This window comes from Lissotriton vulgaris, chromosome 12, assembly GCF_964263255.1.
Source record: "Lissotriton vulgaris chromosome 12, aLisVul1.2, whole genome shotgun sequence".
NCBI lineage: Eukaryota > Metazoa > Chordata > Amphibia > Caudata > Salamandridae > Lissotriton > Lissotriton vulgaris.
Window position 1 is genome coordinate 542,629,941 of NC_141700.1, and position 16,139 is coordinate 542,646,079.

The 16,139-nt window shown below is 45.5% G+C and overlaps 1 protein-coding gene across 2 annotated transcripts in view; it reads left to right on the forward strand.

Annotated features, from left to right (window-relative positions):
* Positions 1-16,139, forward strand: part of ARHGEF11 (Rho guanine nucleotide exchange factor 11) — a 1,046,032-nt gene that overhangs the window by 679,985 nt on the left and 349,908 nt on the right. For both annotated transcript variants that reach the window (XM_086945337.1, XM_086945338.1), the window contains exon 24: positions 13,946-13,993. In XM_086945337.1, coding sequence (XP_086801463.1) covers positions 13,946-13,993 — 48 coding nt within the window. The remainder of the gene's footprint in view (positions 1-13,945; positions 13,994-16,139) is intronic.

Sequence of the window (16,139 nt, forward strand, 5' to 3'; positions counted from 1 at the left end):
TTTGCCATCCACGAAAACACCAAATGCCCAAGCTTCGCCACCACATAGCCACACCCACTGTCCAAAGGCAATGCAATATGGATGAACTGGTCAGGCAGATTTGCGTACGCTTTTCCGCCTCTCCCACTCATGCCACTAGTAGTGGGCAAACTACAGCAATATTCTCTAACCCTCATCCTAGTTGCTCCAACGTGGGCCACACAACCGTGGTACACCACACTGCGGGAACTTTCTGTAGTACCACACCAAAAACTATACCTATCTCCACGCCTCTTAACCCAGAACTATGGAGACATCAGACACCCGGACCCAACTCAGCTCGACCTTGCGATCTGGCTCCTGAGGTCCTAGAATTCGGTTACCTTAACCTTCCTCCTGACTGCATGAACGTCATAAAAGAAGCTAGACTTCCAACCACTAGAGAATGCTATGCAGCCAAGTGGAAACGTTTTGTAATATATTGTCACAACAACATCAGTCCCCTAGATGTGTCTATTCAACACATCATAGGCTACTTACTACACCTTCAAGGATGTAACTTAGCCTATAAGTCTATTAGACTGCATCTTGCTGCCATAGCAGCATATCTACAAAATAGACAGCATTTATCTCTTTTCAGAGTATCTGCTATAAAAGCCTTTATGGAAGGTCTTAAAAGAATAATTCCTCCCAGAGCACCTCCTTCACCGGTGTGAAATTTAAACATTGTTCTCACACGGCTAATGGGACCTCCCTTCGAACCTTTACATAAATGTGAACTACAATTCTAAACATGGAAGGTTGCGTTCCTAGTAGCTATTACTTCTCTACGGAGAGTTAGTGAACTACAAGCACTAACCATTCAAGGACCTTTCCTGCAAATGCATCAAAATAAGGTCGTTCTCCGTACTAATCCTAAATTCCTTCCTAAAATCATTTCTCCCTTCCACCTCAATCAATCTGTGGAACTCCCTGTTTTTTTCTCGCAGCCACAAACAGTCACAGAAAGGGCTCTTCATACCTTAGATGTCAAAAGAGTATTACTATACTACATTGAAAGAAGACAACCCTTTTGCAAGACCAAACAACTTTTAGTGTCTTTCTCACCACCACACAAAGGCAACCCTATTTCAAAATTTGGGATAGCTAGATGGATTGTCGAATGTATACAAATGTTCTATCCTTAAAGCTAAACAAACATTATCTGTTCTCCTAAAGCCCACTCTACAAGAAAAATAGGGGCTTCAATGGCATTTTTAGGGAACATTCCCTTAGATGACATCTGCAAAGCAGCTACAGGGTCTACACCGCGCACATTCACAAAACACTATTGTGTAGATGTGCAAACTAAACAAGCTACTGTAGGCCAGGCTATACTCAAAACACTATTTCGAACTACTGCAACAGATACTGGTGGTCGCCGCTAAGAGGGGGTACTGCTGTATAATCTATGCAACATTGTGTAATCTGCAGCTCGTATGCCTCGAACGGAAAATACTAATTACCAGTATGCATCTGTTCTTGGCATGTAGAGCTGCAGAGTTACACACGCCAACCCGTCTCCCCGGCTACCTTTATCTATTCCAGTGTTATCTTAATTAGATGGCGCTTACATGGACATCCTTCCTTTTCTTGCAAAGCTCCATCATTTCCCTAATGGCGAAAAACAATCTGAGGATGGAGCTGATGCCCATGCGCAATGTGATCCAAAGGAGGAGTCACCTATCTCGTGACTTCCAAAGAACTTTTCAGGACAAAAACAAGTGCAAACATCCGGGCCCAAAACTAAATGGCAATCTATGCAACAGTGTGTAACTCTGCAACTCTACATGCCAAGAACAGATGCATACTGGTAAGTAGCATTTTCCTTTTCATATGTATGCGAATGACACGCAGCTTTACATGAAAATCACCTCCTCTGAAGACTTCACCTCACTCAACTCTACCCTGACGAATACCCTAAACTGGCTAACTGAGGGCCACCTCCTGCGCAACACCGCCAAAACAGAATTCATTCTCATATCTCCTCCTAATCACACCCCCAAGATAGACCTCTGGCTGAAACACCTCACTGCCTTCAACTGCTCTCCTTACATCATTGATTCAGCTAAATCTCTTGGAATCACCATGGACACGTACTTGAACATGAAGATTCATATTAGTAAGAAGTGCAAGGGTGCTAACCACCAGATGAGAATTCTTAGAAATCTCGAACCATTCCATCCACAAAATGACTTCAAGCAGGTGGTTCAAGCGCTTGTCCTGCTGAGGCTAGATTACGACAGGCTCAAAAGCTAGAACTATCTGGAGGGGGTAGACCATCAAGAAGTGCAAATTCTCTCCTCTTGAAACCTCAGACTTTTCGCAAAAAGAGCAGGAGGCACAGAGCTTTCTCTGGCTCTGCCCCGAAGATCTGGAACTCTCTCCCACCGGAAGTCCGCAGAATCTCCTTAACACTATCTTCAAAAATGAAGTAAAAATAATCCTAATGATCAAGTTCTTGCCGTAAATGGTCATGGCTCGTCTGTTTTCTCAATGTCCCTCTGACTACATTCTTTTTGGTCTAACAATTGTAAAGCTCAGGGTGGTCTGATATACCCTATTCAGTAATGCTTGTTTTTCTCCTAGTACACTATTATATTAGCTAAATATGATATTCTCTGTTACCCCCTTTGCCATTTTCCCTGTACTATTCCTTCCCTTCCAAAATGTGAAGCGCTACGATACCCTTCAGGGTCTTGTACACGCTATACAAAACTTTATAAATAAATAAATCTTACTGATGCCCCCGGAAAAACGACCTAACTCTAGTGTCCTGGCTGAATGGCTGCTCACCAGCTGCCACCACCAGACCTGTTTATGTACCCCTGGGTTGAGAGCTTTCCGTTCTTGGGGTCCTGAAACAAAGCAAATCCTGGGCAGAGGTGCCAAGCCTCCTCCCCCAGGATGGGCAGGGTCCATGAAGCGGAAACTTCAAAGGTTTGCTGCCTTTGTGAATTGAGCCAGCCATTTGCTGCTCTCAGCAACTGCCCCACACAAGTTCTAACTCACACTTTGAGTGGGAGAATCGGCGGGCAAACCAAGATTGGAGGAGAAGTGTGCCCTACTTCTGAAAAGTACTATATTTACTTACCTGCACCAAGTCATGCTTGGTTCTAAAAATATAATGCAAAGAAATATTTTTATCCAAAACAATTGGTCAGAGTCCAGTCTTGAGTGCTTGAAATAATTTCTTGCCTGAGTATGTACAATAAATGCTTAACGCTACCCTCTGATAAAGCCTTACTGCTCGCCCACACTACCACAAATAGGGAGTACGGTATTATCTATTTTAACCTCTGTAAGCCTTTGGGGCATCCACTGGACTCTGTGCACACTATACCTTACTTTGGTAAAGTATATACAGAGCCAGCGTCCTACACTTGCTGACTCGATTCTGCCAGCCTGTCACTCAAGACAGGTTTCTGACCTCCTAGGGTGAGAGCGTTTTACTCTCAGGAGGTCAAGAACAAAATAAAGCCTGTCTGGGAAGAGTGTGTAACACACCTGCTGATCATCTTCCTCGGGCTGGCTAGCTTCAAAGGAGCCCCCGACTTTGGAAGGCACATCTGGCTCCCCTTCACAGTAGAGGAACCTCCACCTCCCCTGCCCTCCCCCTGTCCAGAGCCCCCGTGGCACCAGGGCAGTTGAAAAAATTAGCTAGTCAGGTAGGCGTGACACCCCAGGCCTGAACCACACCTAAGGTTCGCTAACTGTGAGGTGGATGAATTTTTCAGAGGTAACCATCTTTGTGATTGCATACCTAGGAATTCTGGGACCGGGGTATGCCGCTTCCCACAGGAAGTGGGCACATACGGGTGTAGTGACCTGAAGGGGCAGTAGCCTACACTCCTCTAACGCCCCTAAATTCAGTATTTAGGGGAGTTCCTGGCACCAGAGAACCAGACCCGATGACCTAAGAAGAGAGAGGACACCGAAAGAGCCGCAAAAGCAGAGAAGAATGACTTAGCTCAGCCCTGCCAGCCTGCTGCATCCCTCATCAAAAACTGCGCCAAAGTCGACTCGTCCTGCAGCTGTGACTCTGGAAACTTGGGAGTACTGCCTGTCTTCGAAAAAGACTCAAGACCTCCCATGAGCAGTAGACCTATTTAGTAGAAACTCAAAAAAAAGATTCTGAGGCCTTTGGAACCACCAAAGCCTGACACCTAAAGGAGCCACTGCACCCGTCGCCTCAGGCCCAAGTTGAAGTGAGCCTACGGTTTCAACAAGGCTCCCCAACCCTCTAGAGCTCGAGTCCACTGTGGTTTCTCCCCCACCTGGACACCCCGACATCGCCTGCAGCCTTTATACGCTGGCCTGCTTTACTGCAACTGCTCCGGGATGGAGAAACCCAATGCCTAGAAACACCTCTGTACCTGTCGGCCCTAGGTCTTTGGAGAAGAGGACTAAAGGTGTCCCCCTGTCCCCAACCATCGCAATGTCTGAGCCCCTTTACTGGTTCAGCCGACTGGCTTCCAAGCCAGAACCTGCAGCATCCATGTACAGAGACTGATCCACATTGAAAAGCATTGGGCTCCCAACGCTGATTGGCACCCTGCACCAAGATGCCATTATGCCGCTGGAGGTCGCTGGTGGTGTACTGTTGGTGCTGCCTTAGTCCTTGTCCACCGCTCACCATAACTCCTGAAGATTGGTTTTGTAAGTCGCTGTACTGTACTTGTTTGCAGAACTTGTTCCTCCTTCAAGTTCAAGAATTTGTATAGCGCGCTACTCACCCAGAGGGTCTCAAGGCGCTTGGGGGGGGGGGGGTTCATTATTTATCGAATAGCCAGGTTTTAAGTTCTTTTCTGAAGGAGATGTGGTTCTGTGTGAGGCGGAGGTGAGTGGGGAGTGAGTTCCAGGACTTGGCCGCTAAGTAGAAGAAGGATCTACCTCCCATGGTGGACCTTTGGATACGTGGGACTGCGGCTAGGCCTTGATTGGAGGATCTTAGTTGGCGGTTGGGTGTATAGAAGGATAGTCGGGTGTTGAGGCATTCGGGTCCTAGTTTGTAGAGGGCCTTGTGTGCGTGGGTGAGGAGACGGAATGTTATTCTCTTGTTGACGGGAAGCCAGTGGAGGTCTTTCAGGTGGCCGGTAATGTGATCTTGGCGAGGGATGTCCAAAATGAGTCTCGCCGATGCGTTTTGGATGCGTTGGAGTTTTTTCTGTAGTTTGGCTGTAATTCCGGCGTAGAGGGTGTTTCCGTAGTCTAGTCGACTCGTAACCAGTGCGTGGGTGACAGTCTTTCTTGTCTCGGTGGGGATCCAATGGAAGATTTTTTTGAGCATACGAAGTACGTTGAAGCAGGAGGATGAGACGCCGTTGACTTGTCTGGTAATCGAGAGGGAGGAGTCTAGGATGAAGCCTAGGTTGCGTGCGTGGTCTGTGGGTATGGGTGCGGAGCCCAGGTCCGAAGGCCACCATGAGTCGTCCCAGGCAGAGGGGATGATCCTAGGATGAGCACTTCCGTTTTGTCTGAGTTAAGTTTTAGGCGGCTGTTTTTCATCCATATGGCTACTTCTTTCATGCCTTCGTGAAGATTGGTTTTGGCGGTGTTAGGGTCTTTGGTGAGGGAAAGGATCAGCTGGGTGTCGTCAGCAGGAGATGATGTTGGGGTTGTGTTTGCGCGTGATGGAGGCGAGTGGACTCATGTAGACGTTGAAGAGGGTGGGACTAAGTGATGATCCTTGTGGTACACCGCAGATGAATTCGGTGGCCTCTGATTTGAATGGGGGGAGGCGTACTCTCTGGGTTCTTCCGGCGAGGAACGAGATGATCCAGTCCAGGGCTTTACATTTTATGCCAATGTTGCTGAGGCGTTGCATGAGGGTGCTGTGACAGACAGTGTCGAAGGCGGCGGAGAGGTCGAGTAGAGTGAGGGCCACTGTTTCTCCGTTGTCCAGTAGTGTTCGGATGTCGTCTGTTGCTGCGATGAGGGCGGTTTCGGTGCTGTGTTTGGCTCGAAAGTCGGATTGTGATAGATCGAGGGAGTTGTTGGATTCCAGGAAGGTGGCGAGTTGGCTATTGACGGCTTTCTCAATGACTTTGGCCAGGAATGGGAGGAGGGATATGGGGCGGTAGTTTTTAAGTTCAGAGGAGTCTGCTGTGGGTTTCTTCAGGAGGGCGCTGACTTCGGCATGTTTCCAACTTTCTGGGAAGGTAGCAGAGTTGAAGGAGCAGTTGATGATGTCACGGAGATGGGGTGCGATGATGGAGTCTGCTTTGTTGTAGATGTGGTGGGGACATGGGTCGGTTGGCGAGCCAGAGTGGATGGAATTCATTAGGCGGATGGTGTCTTCAGTGGTGATTGGGTTCCAGGCGTTGAGGTGGTTGGAGGGCGGTTTAGGTTCTGAGGGCGGTGGAGAGGATTGTTCGTTGGAATTGTTTTCGAAGCTGTTATGTATGTCGGCAATTTTGTTGTAGAAGAAGGAGGATAACGAGTCGCAGAGGTCTTGGGAGGGAGTGATATCGTTTGAGACTACGGTGGGGTTGGTGAATTCCTTGACGATGTTGAAGAGTTCCTTGCTGTTATGGGCGTTGTCGTCGAGTCGATCCTTGAATGCTGATTTCTTGGTGGATCGAATCAGCTGGTGGTGTTTGCGGGTGGCTGACTTGAAGGTGGTCATGTTGTCGGTGGTTGGGTTTTTTCTCCATGTTTTCTCGAGAGTACGGCATAGCTTCTTGGATTTCTTGAGGTCATCGTTGAACCAGGGGGCCTTTTGGTTGTCTTGTTTGGTGTGATGGTTTTTCAAGGGTGCTAATTCGTCAGCGCTGTGAGTGATCCATTGTTTGAATTTGATGACAGCTTGGTTTGGGTCCGATGAGAGGGCGGGTCGGTTCTGGTTGAGCGATGTGAGGAGTTGGTCGGTGGTGATTTTGTTCCATTTTCTCCGGGGGATAGGTTGTGGTGTGTTGTGGGTCGAGGTTGTTTTGTAGCTGAAGTGAACACAACAGTGGTCCGTCCAGTGGAGAGCTGTGGTGTGATCGAAGGAGATGTGTTTGCTGGAGGTGAAGATTGGGTCGAGCATATGTCCGGCTACATGGGTGGGGGTGTCAACAAGTTGTTTGAGGCCGAGATTGGCCAGGTTGTCCAGAAGGGTGGTGGTGGTGTTGTCGTTTTTATTTTCCATGTGGAAGTTGAGGTCTCCTAGTAGAATGTAGTTCTCGGAGGCGAGGGCATGTGGACTGATGAAGTCAGTGATGTCTTCGCTGAATTGTTTACGGGTTCCTGGTGGTGTGTAGATGAGGGTGCCTCTAAGTGTGGTTCTGGGGTCGGTGTGGATCTGGAAGTGGAGGTGTTCGGCGGTCGTAAGGTTATCGTCTGAGCTGGTCGTGATTTTGATGGTGTTCTTATGGACGATGGCGATGCCTCCTCCTGTTTGGATGGTGCGGTCTTTCCGGATGATCTTGTAATTGTCAGGGATGGCAGTGGCGATGTCGGGTGTTGATGATGCGTTCATCCATGTTTCAGTAAGGAAGGCGATGTCCGGTGATGTGGTGTCGAGTAGATCCCAGAGTTCAGTGGCGTGTCTGTGGACCGAGGGGGTGTTCAGCAGGATGCACTTCAGGTGGTTGGAGTCGGAGTTGTGTTTGGGGTTAGTGGATGTGGTATGGGTCTTATCGCTGGTAAATTTGCAGGAGCGACAGGCGAAGGGGCCGTGGGTACGTCCCAGGGCAGCTACGTAGCATTGTGGTGTTTGTCCGGGGTTAAGGGCGAGGAGAGTTGCGGCGTCATACGTGAGGCGGGTGGGCAGGGTAAGGCGGGGACCAGGGAGTCTGGCGCTGGGTGCGGTCCAGGCGCGGACGGGCGTAGACGGGCTTACCTTTGGCGCACCTTCGGCGCGCATGGGGCGCGACTGCTGCGCGAAAATGCATCTGTCATATGTGGATAGTGGAAGGGGCGAGGGAGGGTCAGCTGGGAGGCGGGGAGCGGGGTGGAGATCAGGGCAGGGAGGGTCAGACAACAACAAACAAAATGGCTGCAAGCCAATAGTAAAACCGGACTGGAGCACGATAGGCGATTGCACGAGGCTAATGGTAATGGCGTCGGCACAATCAGGCAATTTTAAGCAGCAGGCAGCTGGACTAGCGCACCCTGGCAATGAGCGCTGCTAACAGGTATATCTTAGCGGAAAGCAGATAATTATGCAGGCTATCCAATAATGTCTGATAATTATGCAGGCTGTCGACAAATAATGTCCGATAATTATGCAGGCAATAGCTTTGTATTAAATAGGTTCTGCAGGCTCAAGCAGTGCAGTGCGAGATCGCTACTGTACCCGGTCAGTTGAAGGCGTGGAGCAGCTTGTGGAGCGACCGCTTCTGCTGGGCGCAGGACGGTCACAGCTCAACTACGGCGGTGATCAGAATCAATGGGAGGGAGGGTCAGCTGGGAGGCGGGGAGCGGGGTGGAGATCATCGCATAACTCAGAAATTGCAGTGTTCGTTTTTTTATGTGAAAATAATTTGTTTAAAAACGTACTTACTTGAATGATTTTTCTCTGATTCCTAAACACACAAAGATACTTACTATTTTAATAAAGTGGTGTGGATCTCCTTCTTTAGTCTTGTTGGCATTTATTGATATTTATGTGTATTTGCAAATGTCTTAGACTTCTCTTGTTAAGCCTAAGGCAGCTCGTCCACACTACCCCCTTATAGAGCACTTTAGGATTGCATCGCAAGCCCTGTCCACAAGTGAGAGAACCCTTGGACTCTTTACATTGTATATTATATTCTTGATATATCGCATAAAGAGCCAGCTTCCTACAGCAGATTTTTGTTCTGTGTCTACAATATCTAACATTGTTTTGCCATGTGAGTTGAGGGCATAAAATAATACAGTTAGTATTTGTATACCGTGTAATATTCTTTTAATGTGATGTATATTCTGTTTTCCCTATTCCTAAGTATTTCAGTACGCAAGAAGGATACTTCTTTGGTTGATGGTTAATACTAGCCATCCGGGTTTTGTTCTCTCTTTGATTGAATGGTGTCCTACTGCGTTAGTATATCTTCAGGTGAATCAAATATACTTCCATTGCATTGCCTTCACTTCTTGTGCACCTTGGCGTAACATTAAGTTTCTCCTCCTCCCTCCCACCCCCCACATTTGTTATTCTATTTAAAAGAGCATGTTTATTTAACTGAGTCAGTGCCTGTTATTTAATGGAAAATGTATTTCATCTGTGGTGATGCACAGAAGCCTAGGTTTGGTAATGTTGCCTAATACAACAAACCCAGAAAAAACAACCCTACAATAAGATTGGAGTGTTCAAATTCAGATAAGAAATGAGTTCTTATATTCATTCGAGCGAAGACTGGGATGTGAAAGCCGTAGATAATGACTGACAGAATTAAAGCAGTTTCATTTTTAGTAAGGATTTTATAATTGTCACTCATATTCCTAAAGGTCTGAATGTATCCGATTCTGAGCTCCCATTTTTTCAGTTTTGTGTAGAAGAAGGGTTTTTTCTAATGACACCAATTTCCTAAAGGAGAGAGAGTGCAAATAATTTCAGGTCTGCATTATTGCCAAGCCATTTAACCCTTTCGATGCTCATGACGAGCTCAGCTCGTCATGATGCACAGTTGAGCTGTGCTGATGACGAGCTGAGCTCGTCATGACACCAGCAAAATGGCAATTTTCAGCACAGGGTGGGGGAAACGCCTAGCAGCCAAGGTGTTAAGGCTAAAGTTGGAGGCGGTTTTCTGACTTTCTGCTCATAATTAGGCCAGTGGTTTGGCATACGCATATCGTTGACGTCACTAAAATATCTATACCCAAATGATGAATTGATAAGTCAGTATGGAAAAAGCAGTGGAGGAAAGATCAAGGGTATGATCTGCAAGTGAAAGAATATTATTTTTCACTGTGCCATAGTTATGTTATGTGTTATGTTAAAAACGCTTGTATAGCGCATGGCTACCCCAGCAACAGGGCGTCCCAGCGCTTGCAGACGGTTTGAGACAAAACAACTAGGTGTGGATAGAACGTGTAGCAATACTAAGGAGCCTTAAGTAGGCGGAAACAGCCATGTTTTAATTAGCTTTCTAAATGTTTGGCTAAAGTGTTTGGCTCAGGCTGCAGGCTCATGTTGTACTTGAATACCATGTTGCAAACCGCCTTGAAGCAGAGGCCTGAGAGCCCCAGGCTGATGGTCATTTAAGAAATAAAGGTGGGCTCATCATGGAACCTCCATGTTTGATCTGTTAAACTATAACCACGTGTTGACTCGAGTGTGGCGGTCCATTGTCCCTTTGTGAATTCTGATAAGGATCTAGGATTCATAGATGTGCGTATGGTAGCATAAGTTCTGGTTGTTGAACTAAATAAGACAGTTTGCACTCAAAGGGCAAGAATGTATTCATTAAAGTCAATAAAAAGGATTTTTTTTTAATTTAAGAAGAGTGGTAGAACGTTCTAACAGATTTGACTACTTTTTAACACGTAATTGAGCCAACATCTGTCTATTATTGTTTGGCAGTTTGCCTATAAATGTTGACTTTTTGCTTGGAGATTTGATGGTCACTTGAGGGACATATGGGCAACCTTTCTTAAGGTTTAGAAAATGTTGATTAGATTATTGTGAGAAGTGGTAAGATGGCCATATCAAACATGGTTTTTCCATATCCAGCACCCGTCATTTGTGGCAGATTTCAAAATTTGGGATATTAATTGCCGGCTGATGGGAGACCAAAGTGATCTCTCATAATGCTGCAGAGAAAGACCTCCCCCCTACGTTGTCTTCTGAGGTGGATCCGTCAACACGATGCTAGTCTAAAGTGTTGATACTTGGACAACATGAGCTTTCACAAGAGATGCTACAGCTTGCTAACATTGTGGCGGTGCAGTAATGTTGCACATTTTTTTTCCAAAACAGAAAAGCCTACCTGCTCCCTTGTAAGTCATTATGTGTGTGGGTGCTGCTTGATTCAAATGCAGACTTCCTATTTCATTTTTGGTCACACCCAACGTTGTACTGTAACTGCCTGCTATTACAAAACCATGATGTAATTACTGTTGATGGAATGTTTGGCTGATGCAGATGCTTAAGTGCTTGCATTTTGCTTCTCAGTGTAGTTTGTTGTTCCACTCAAGTACACCCTTACCCACTGAAGCATTAACCTCTTACTTCTTCTCTATCATTCTGTGTTTTTCCAGAACGGTAATGTACTTTTTCCTTGTGTTTTTGTGATTTCTCTTGTATAGTCCTATGGATTGTCACTACAAAGCTTATCACCACACTGGCAAATGTTTCCTTGCCGTACATATGGAGCACGCTTCACCAATCACTTGCAGTGTAATAGTCCATAGTTTGAATGCTGCTATTCACTTATTTTGAGCACTGTGAGTTGACCCACCAAGAATGTTCAGTGGGCTGTATTTCTTCTTTATCACTCAATATTTTAGCTTAGAAATGTTGGATAAATGTATTCATGTAACTTGTTTCAACATGCTAAACATACCTGAGTAGCTCAGGATTATTCAGCTTGTTACAGTAAAGTCACGGGTTCACATTTAAGAACATTGATGGTTGGCAGCTACAACTAATCACCATATTTGATAGAGCCGCAGATTTCCTACCTTAGAATATTTCCTAGGCGTCCGACTCGTTCCAGAAAATCTTGAGCATTACTTCTGGGTGCCGGTTGGTGGCGTTGATCAGGTCAGTGTTGTCATCCACTCTGGAGCTGATTTGCATGGTGCCTATATAGGCGCATCCCCAGTGTGCTAACTTCAGTCTTTTCTTTAAGCGCCATCAGCACAGATCTGGAGAGAACTTCTTCAGTCATTTTTTGGACTACCTTTTCTAACCTTTTGCTGAAATATTTTGAGATACGCAGCCAGTTTGTGTTAGAGGTGTCCCCTAACAACACTGTGGGGTTTAAACCCTGTGGATCCTGTTGCATGCAGATGTGTGTACCAGACCACCTGATTTGCTTGTAGTGCTTAGAGCTAGGCCACGACTCCAAGGTGTGCCAGGACTTACAAGTGATGAACCCTAAGGCAGTCCGGGAGCATGCCCTGTAACTCCTTGTCGTCCACACTAGACTAGTCTGCACCGCTCCAGCTCTAGTTGGGTCCTTTGGATCGGTTTCTGGACTCCGATTGCCTCGGGACGCGCGCCTGTGACCTTCCCCGGATTCCGTTCCAGTGAAGCTGTTCCTGACGCCTTTGTTATACCGACTCCGATACGGAGTCCGATACTCGTATGAGGAACTGGTTGATGTTAGTGGTCTGGACATATCTCCCGGACACTGACCTTGTCTGTCTTCCTACTGTGCCTATGGAGGAAGGGGTTTAATTTGCTGTGGTGGTGAGGAGGGCGGCTGAGTTCCTGGACGTTATGCTGGCCTTGGTGGCTGTCAAGAATACATTCTTGACAGAGGTGCTCCATCTAGGGTAGACCCCATGGAACCTCTACTCCTTTTAATAAAGCCCTCACTGATGTCCTGCTCAGGTCTGGGGCCAAGCCCTGCACAGGCGCTCCTGTGCACAGGATGATTGCCTCCCACCATCGCCCATGCCTGGGGAAAAAAAATCCTATCCTCCCCCATCACTCCACCGAGCCTGGTCGTCCCCTTAAGGCGTGACGATGGGCCTGCTAATGAAGATGATACCATTTATTTCCTTTGTACCTTGAAGTCTTAGATGAGAGTAAATACCCTATGTAGATAAATCTAGATCTATTTGGTCAGTTGTTCTCTTGTCAGCGGTAAATCTTCTAACTGGTTCATGTCACTCTGAAATCTTCTGGCCCCAGTCAGAGAGTTCCAAACCCTGTGGGTGGTGTTTTCAGCAGTGGTTTCTTTTAATCTGTGATAAATGCAGTTGTAAAATAATACCTTGTAGTATTATGTTAGTTCATTAGAAGTTAGGACGCCGCCATCGTACTGCAGTACAGCTGATCACGTACTGTTGTTTATCCCTTTGTGGATAGGCTACTGACATATCACCTACACAAAGTGTCTATTTTTAGAATGCTACAATAATACTGATTATTCTGTCTGTATCACATTGTATGTTAATGTGCAGTTTTTATGTAACTCTTCTCTTACTCGAGAGGGTGTCAGTGCACCTTACTATTAACAGTGAATAACAAACCTAAATCTCTAGAGTACCTTTAAAAAATGAATCGACAAGTAAGTTAATAACTTAAAATGTAAGATACATGAAAGTGAGTTAAAGTGAGACCGGGCGGTAATCTCAGTTTTTTTAGTTTGATTCTCATTAGACTAAAACGTTTCAATTAAGAACATATTCACTGTGCACAAAACATTAGGGGAGAGGGCACCTAAATATGTTAGTCTTCCTGGTCTTGCTCAAACGTACTTAGAATAATTCCCCAAATCGTCTGTGATCTGACTGCCCATGAATCTGTCATGGAGTGAAACCACCTGGTTTATTTTGTTTGCAACAATATAGTGTGAATATGTTCAAAAACAACTGTTTAACTGGGCATGGATGTCATTAAAATACAGCAGCAGTTGTCAGTTCTATTTTTGAAATATTTATGGTTTCGAGTTTGTTTTATCTACTTTCAGAAATGTTTTGTTCTCCTGGTGTTCTCATAGTAGATCAGATCAGCATTCCAAAGAGATGGGGGGCTTAAAAAAACATGTTCCCTTTTGTAAATGTGATGCAAACCATTGAGGCTTGATTAAAGTTAGAACACGCAATTAGCTCATGGAGGCCTCAAACAGCAGCTTTAGTGACTGTGTGCATGATTCAACTTCAGTGTCTCTTGTCCATCATTGATGTAAGATTCATTCCATTGAAGATAATGATTGCCTAAAACAGATCATGTATGCAGCATGCTTATTGCTATAATTTGGATTTCAATACTGTTATGATGTATTCCGGTAAAGCAGAAGTACTTGTACCAGTAAAACATGACTGATCCAAAGATTTCCACCAACAGGTCTCTGGAGAACCCCACCCCACCATACACCCCTAAGATGGGACGCAGGTAAGGAAGATCATAGAGGATGTTCTGTAAGCAAGACCTATTAATATGTGTACTATCGTCATTTGTCGACCATTAGAAAGGGGCTGAATCATGGAAGGTGTACATTCACAAAGAATGCTTTGCTGGCTTTAGTTTTGTCGTTTTCACAGATGTTCTCGGATATTGAAGTGTTTATCTGCTTTTAAAAACATTTATTTCATTTAGAGAAAGGGCTCAGGACATTTACTAATGGGCTAATTAATACTACAATCAAAACCAAAACAGTAAAAGGGCATAAGTATTGCTCATAAATATGGTCCTAAAAGTGTGAGTAGTACTATGTTGTACTCTTTTCTGATTTGTTCCCCTCCATTGATGGAATTATCCACCTAGAGGACATAAGTCTTTGGAAATATTGTATGATATTTGGAATCTAGCTTAATGGTATTTATGATAAGTGACTTCCTTCAACTCTTTTGATCTTGAAAGCTAAGTTTTTGGGATAATGCTTGTACAATACTTCAACTGACAGGTTTTGCTAGGACAAATAACTTAGAAATGTACAGCATTTCTTAACGTTTGCATGAAATACGTGTTTTTTGTTTGAACAGAGCTTTAAACGGAATTGTTTTAGAATGTGTAAATGTTCGTGCATGACTTTAGATTCATCGAACGGCCAGGGATATCAGAGGGTCATACCATGCTTCTTGAACTCCCTCACCTTCCTCACCCCACTCTGTCAACACAGTGGCATTATGTGATCCTTAGCCGTAATAATAATAATAATAATCCACATTTGTAAAGCGCGAACAATCACCCGTAAGGGTCTCTAGGCGCTGGGGGCTCTTGGGAAGATTAAGCAAGCTATTGCCCAGAGTCACATGGTGCTGGGCTAATCTGCCACCGGCTCCGGGGATCGAACCGTGATCCCCAGAATCCAGCGTCCGACGCCCTAGCCGCGGCGCCACACCTCTCCCGTAAAGACATCTGAGGCACTCACTCATTTATTTTACTCTACATTGAAAATGCTTCTGTCAAATGTACCTTTTTCAACAGACCTAAAAGTAACAAGCATTTACAATGCAATGGTTTCGCCTTTGGAAAAGTTAGAGCTATTGGCATTGCAAATGACAACATTTGTATTTATGTGTTGGTTTTGAAAACAGATAAATAAATGGCATTGTCATTTACATTGCCGTTAGCTTTTGTACTGACTAACAGACTCACATGTCCACCCCTTGAATTAACAACTTATATTTCCCTATACTAATATACCACTAACCCTTTTTTGGCTCCAGAGTAGCATGCTACTTGCTGAAAAAGCGCTACAACACCGGGTCAGGAGTAGTAAGCGCTACATGAATGCAATTAAAATTATATTTACCATACATGGGCAATTTATGCTGTACACCTGTCCTGAATGATGGCTTGTCTATTCAGCATCACTGCTTACTTATCCTTCGGGGTGGACAGTGGAGCAGTTTTAATGATATCAGTGCTGTCTGGAGAGTTCTGAGAATCCTTGATTTCCAAAGGTTCCTAATATGAGCAGTCAAATACACATATATCTTCTCTATCTAGAAGTTGCAACTACGATACTAGCGACCTAGCTTGTAAAGCAGGTGTAACCAAGGTTATAACTGTGGACCTAGAATTGAGACTGAAAGATATCACACCTGAGGGATAGCTTTTGGTGTTTAAGGCCTGAACTTTTAAAAATGCTGTCACACAAAGAGACATGCATGATAGCTCCTTCGTGTCTATGAACTATGTTACCTGTAGAATAACACTTGTGTAAATGGTCTAAACATATTACCTGTTTACACCTTGATGAAAGACTATGCTTTCTGAAGTCTGCTTGTGTAATTCTTTTTGTAATCAGGATAGCTTTGCCCTGATGGTTGGACTCCAACCTAACTGAGCCTCTCGGGCTCTCCAGGAACTGCAGCCAACGTTGGAGCCTCTCAGCGCTCGAGAACAAGGTGGGGGGCAAGCGGAGTCCCTCTCGGGGGACTCAGCGTCACTGGAGGTAGGCGGAGCCCCTCTCGGGGGACTCAGAATCACTTGAGGCCTCACGGGCCTCTCAGCACAACGATACTCGCTCTGGAGGGGAGGGGAGGGGCGGGCACCGGCAATGTGCCCCGACGCCCCTCCTCTCCCTCAACAC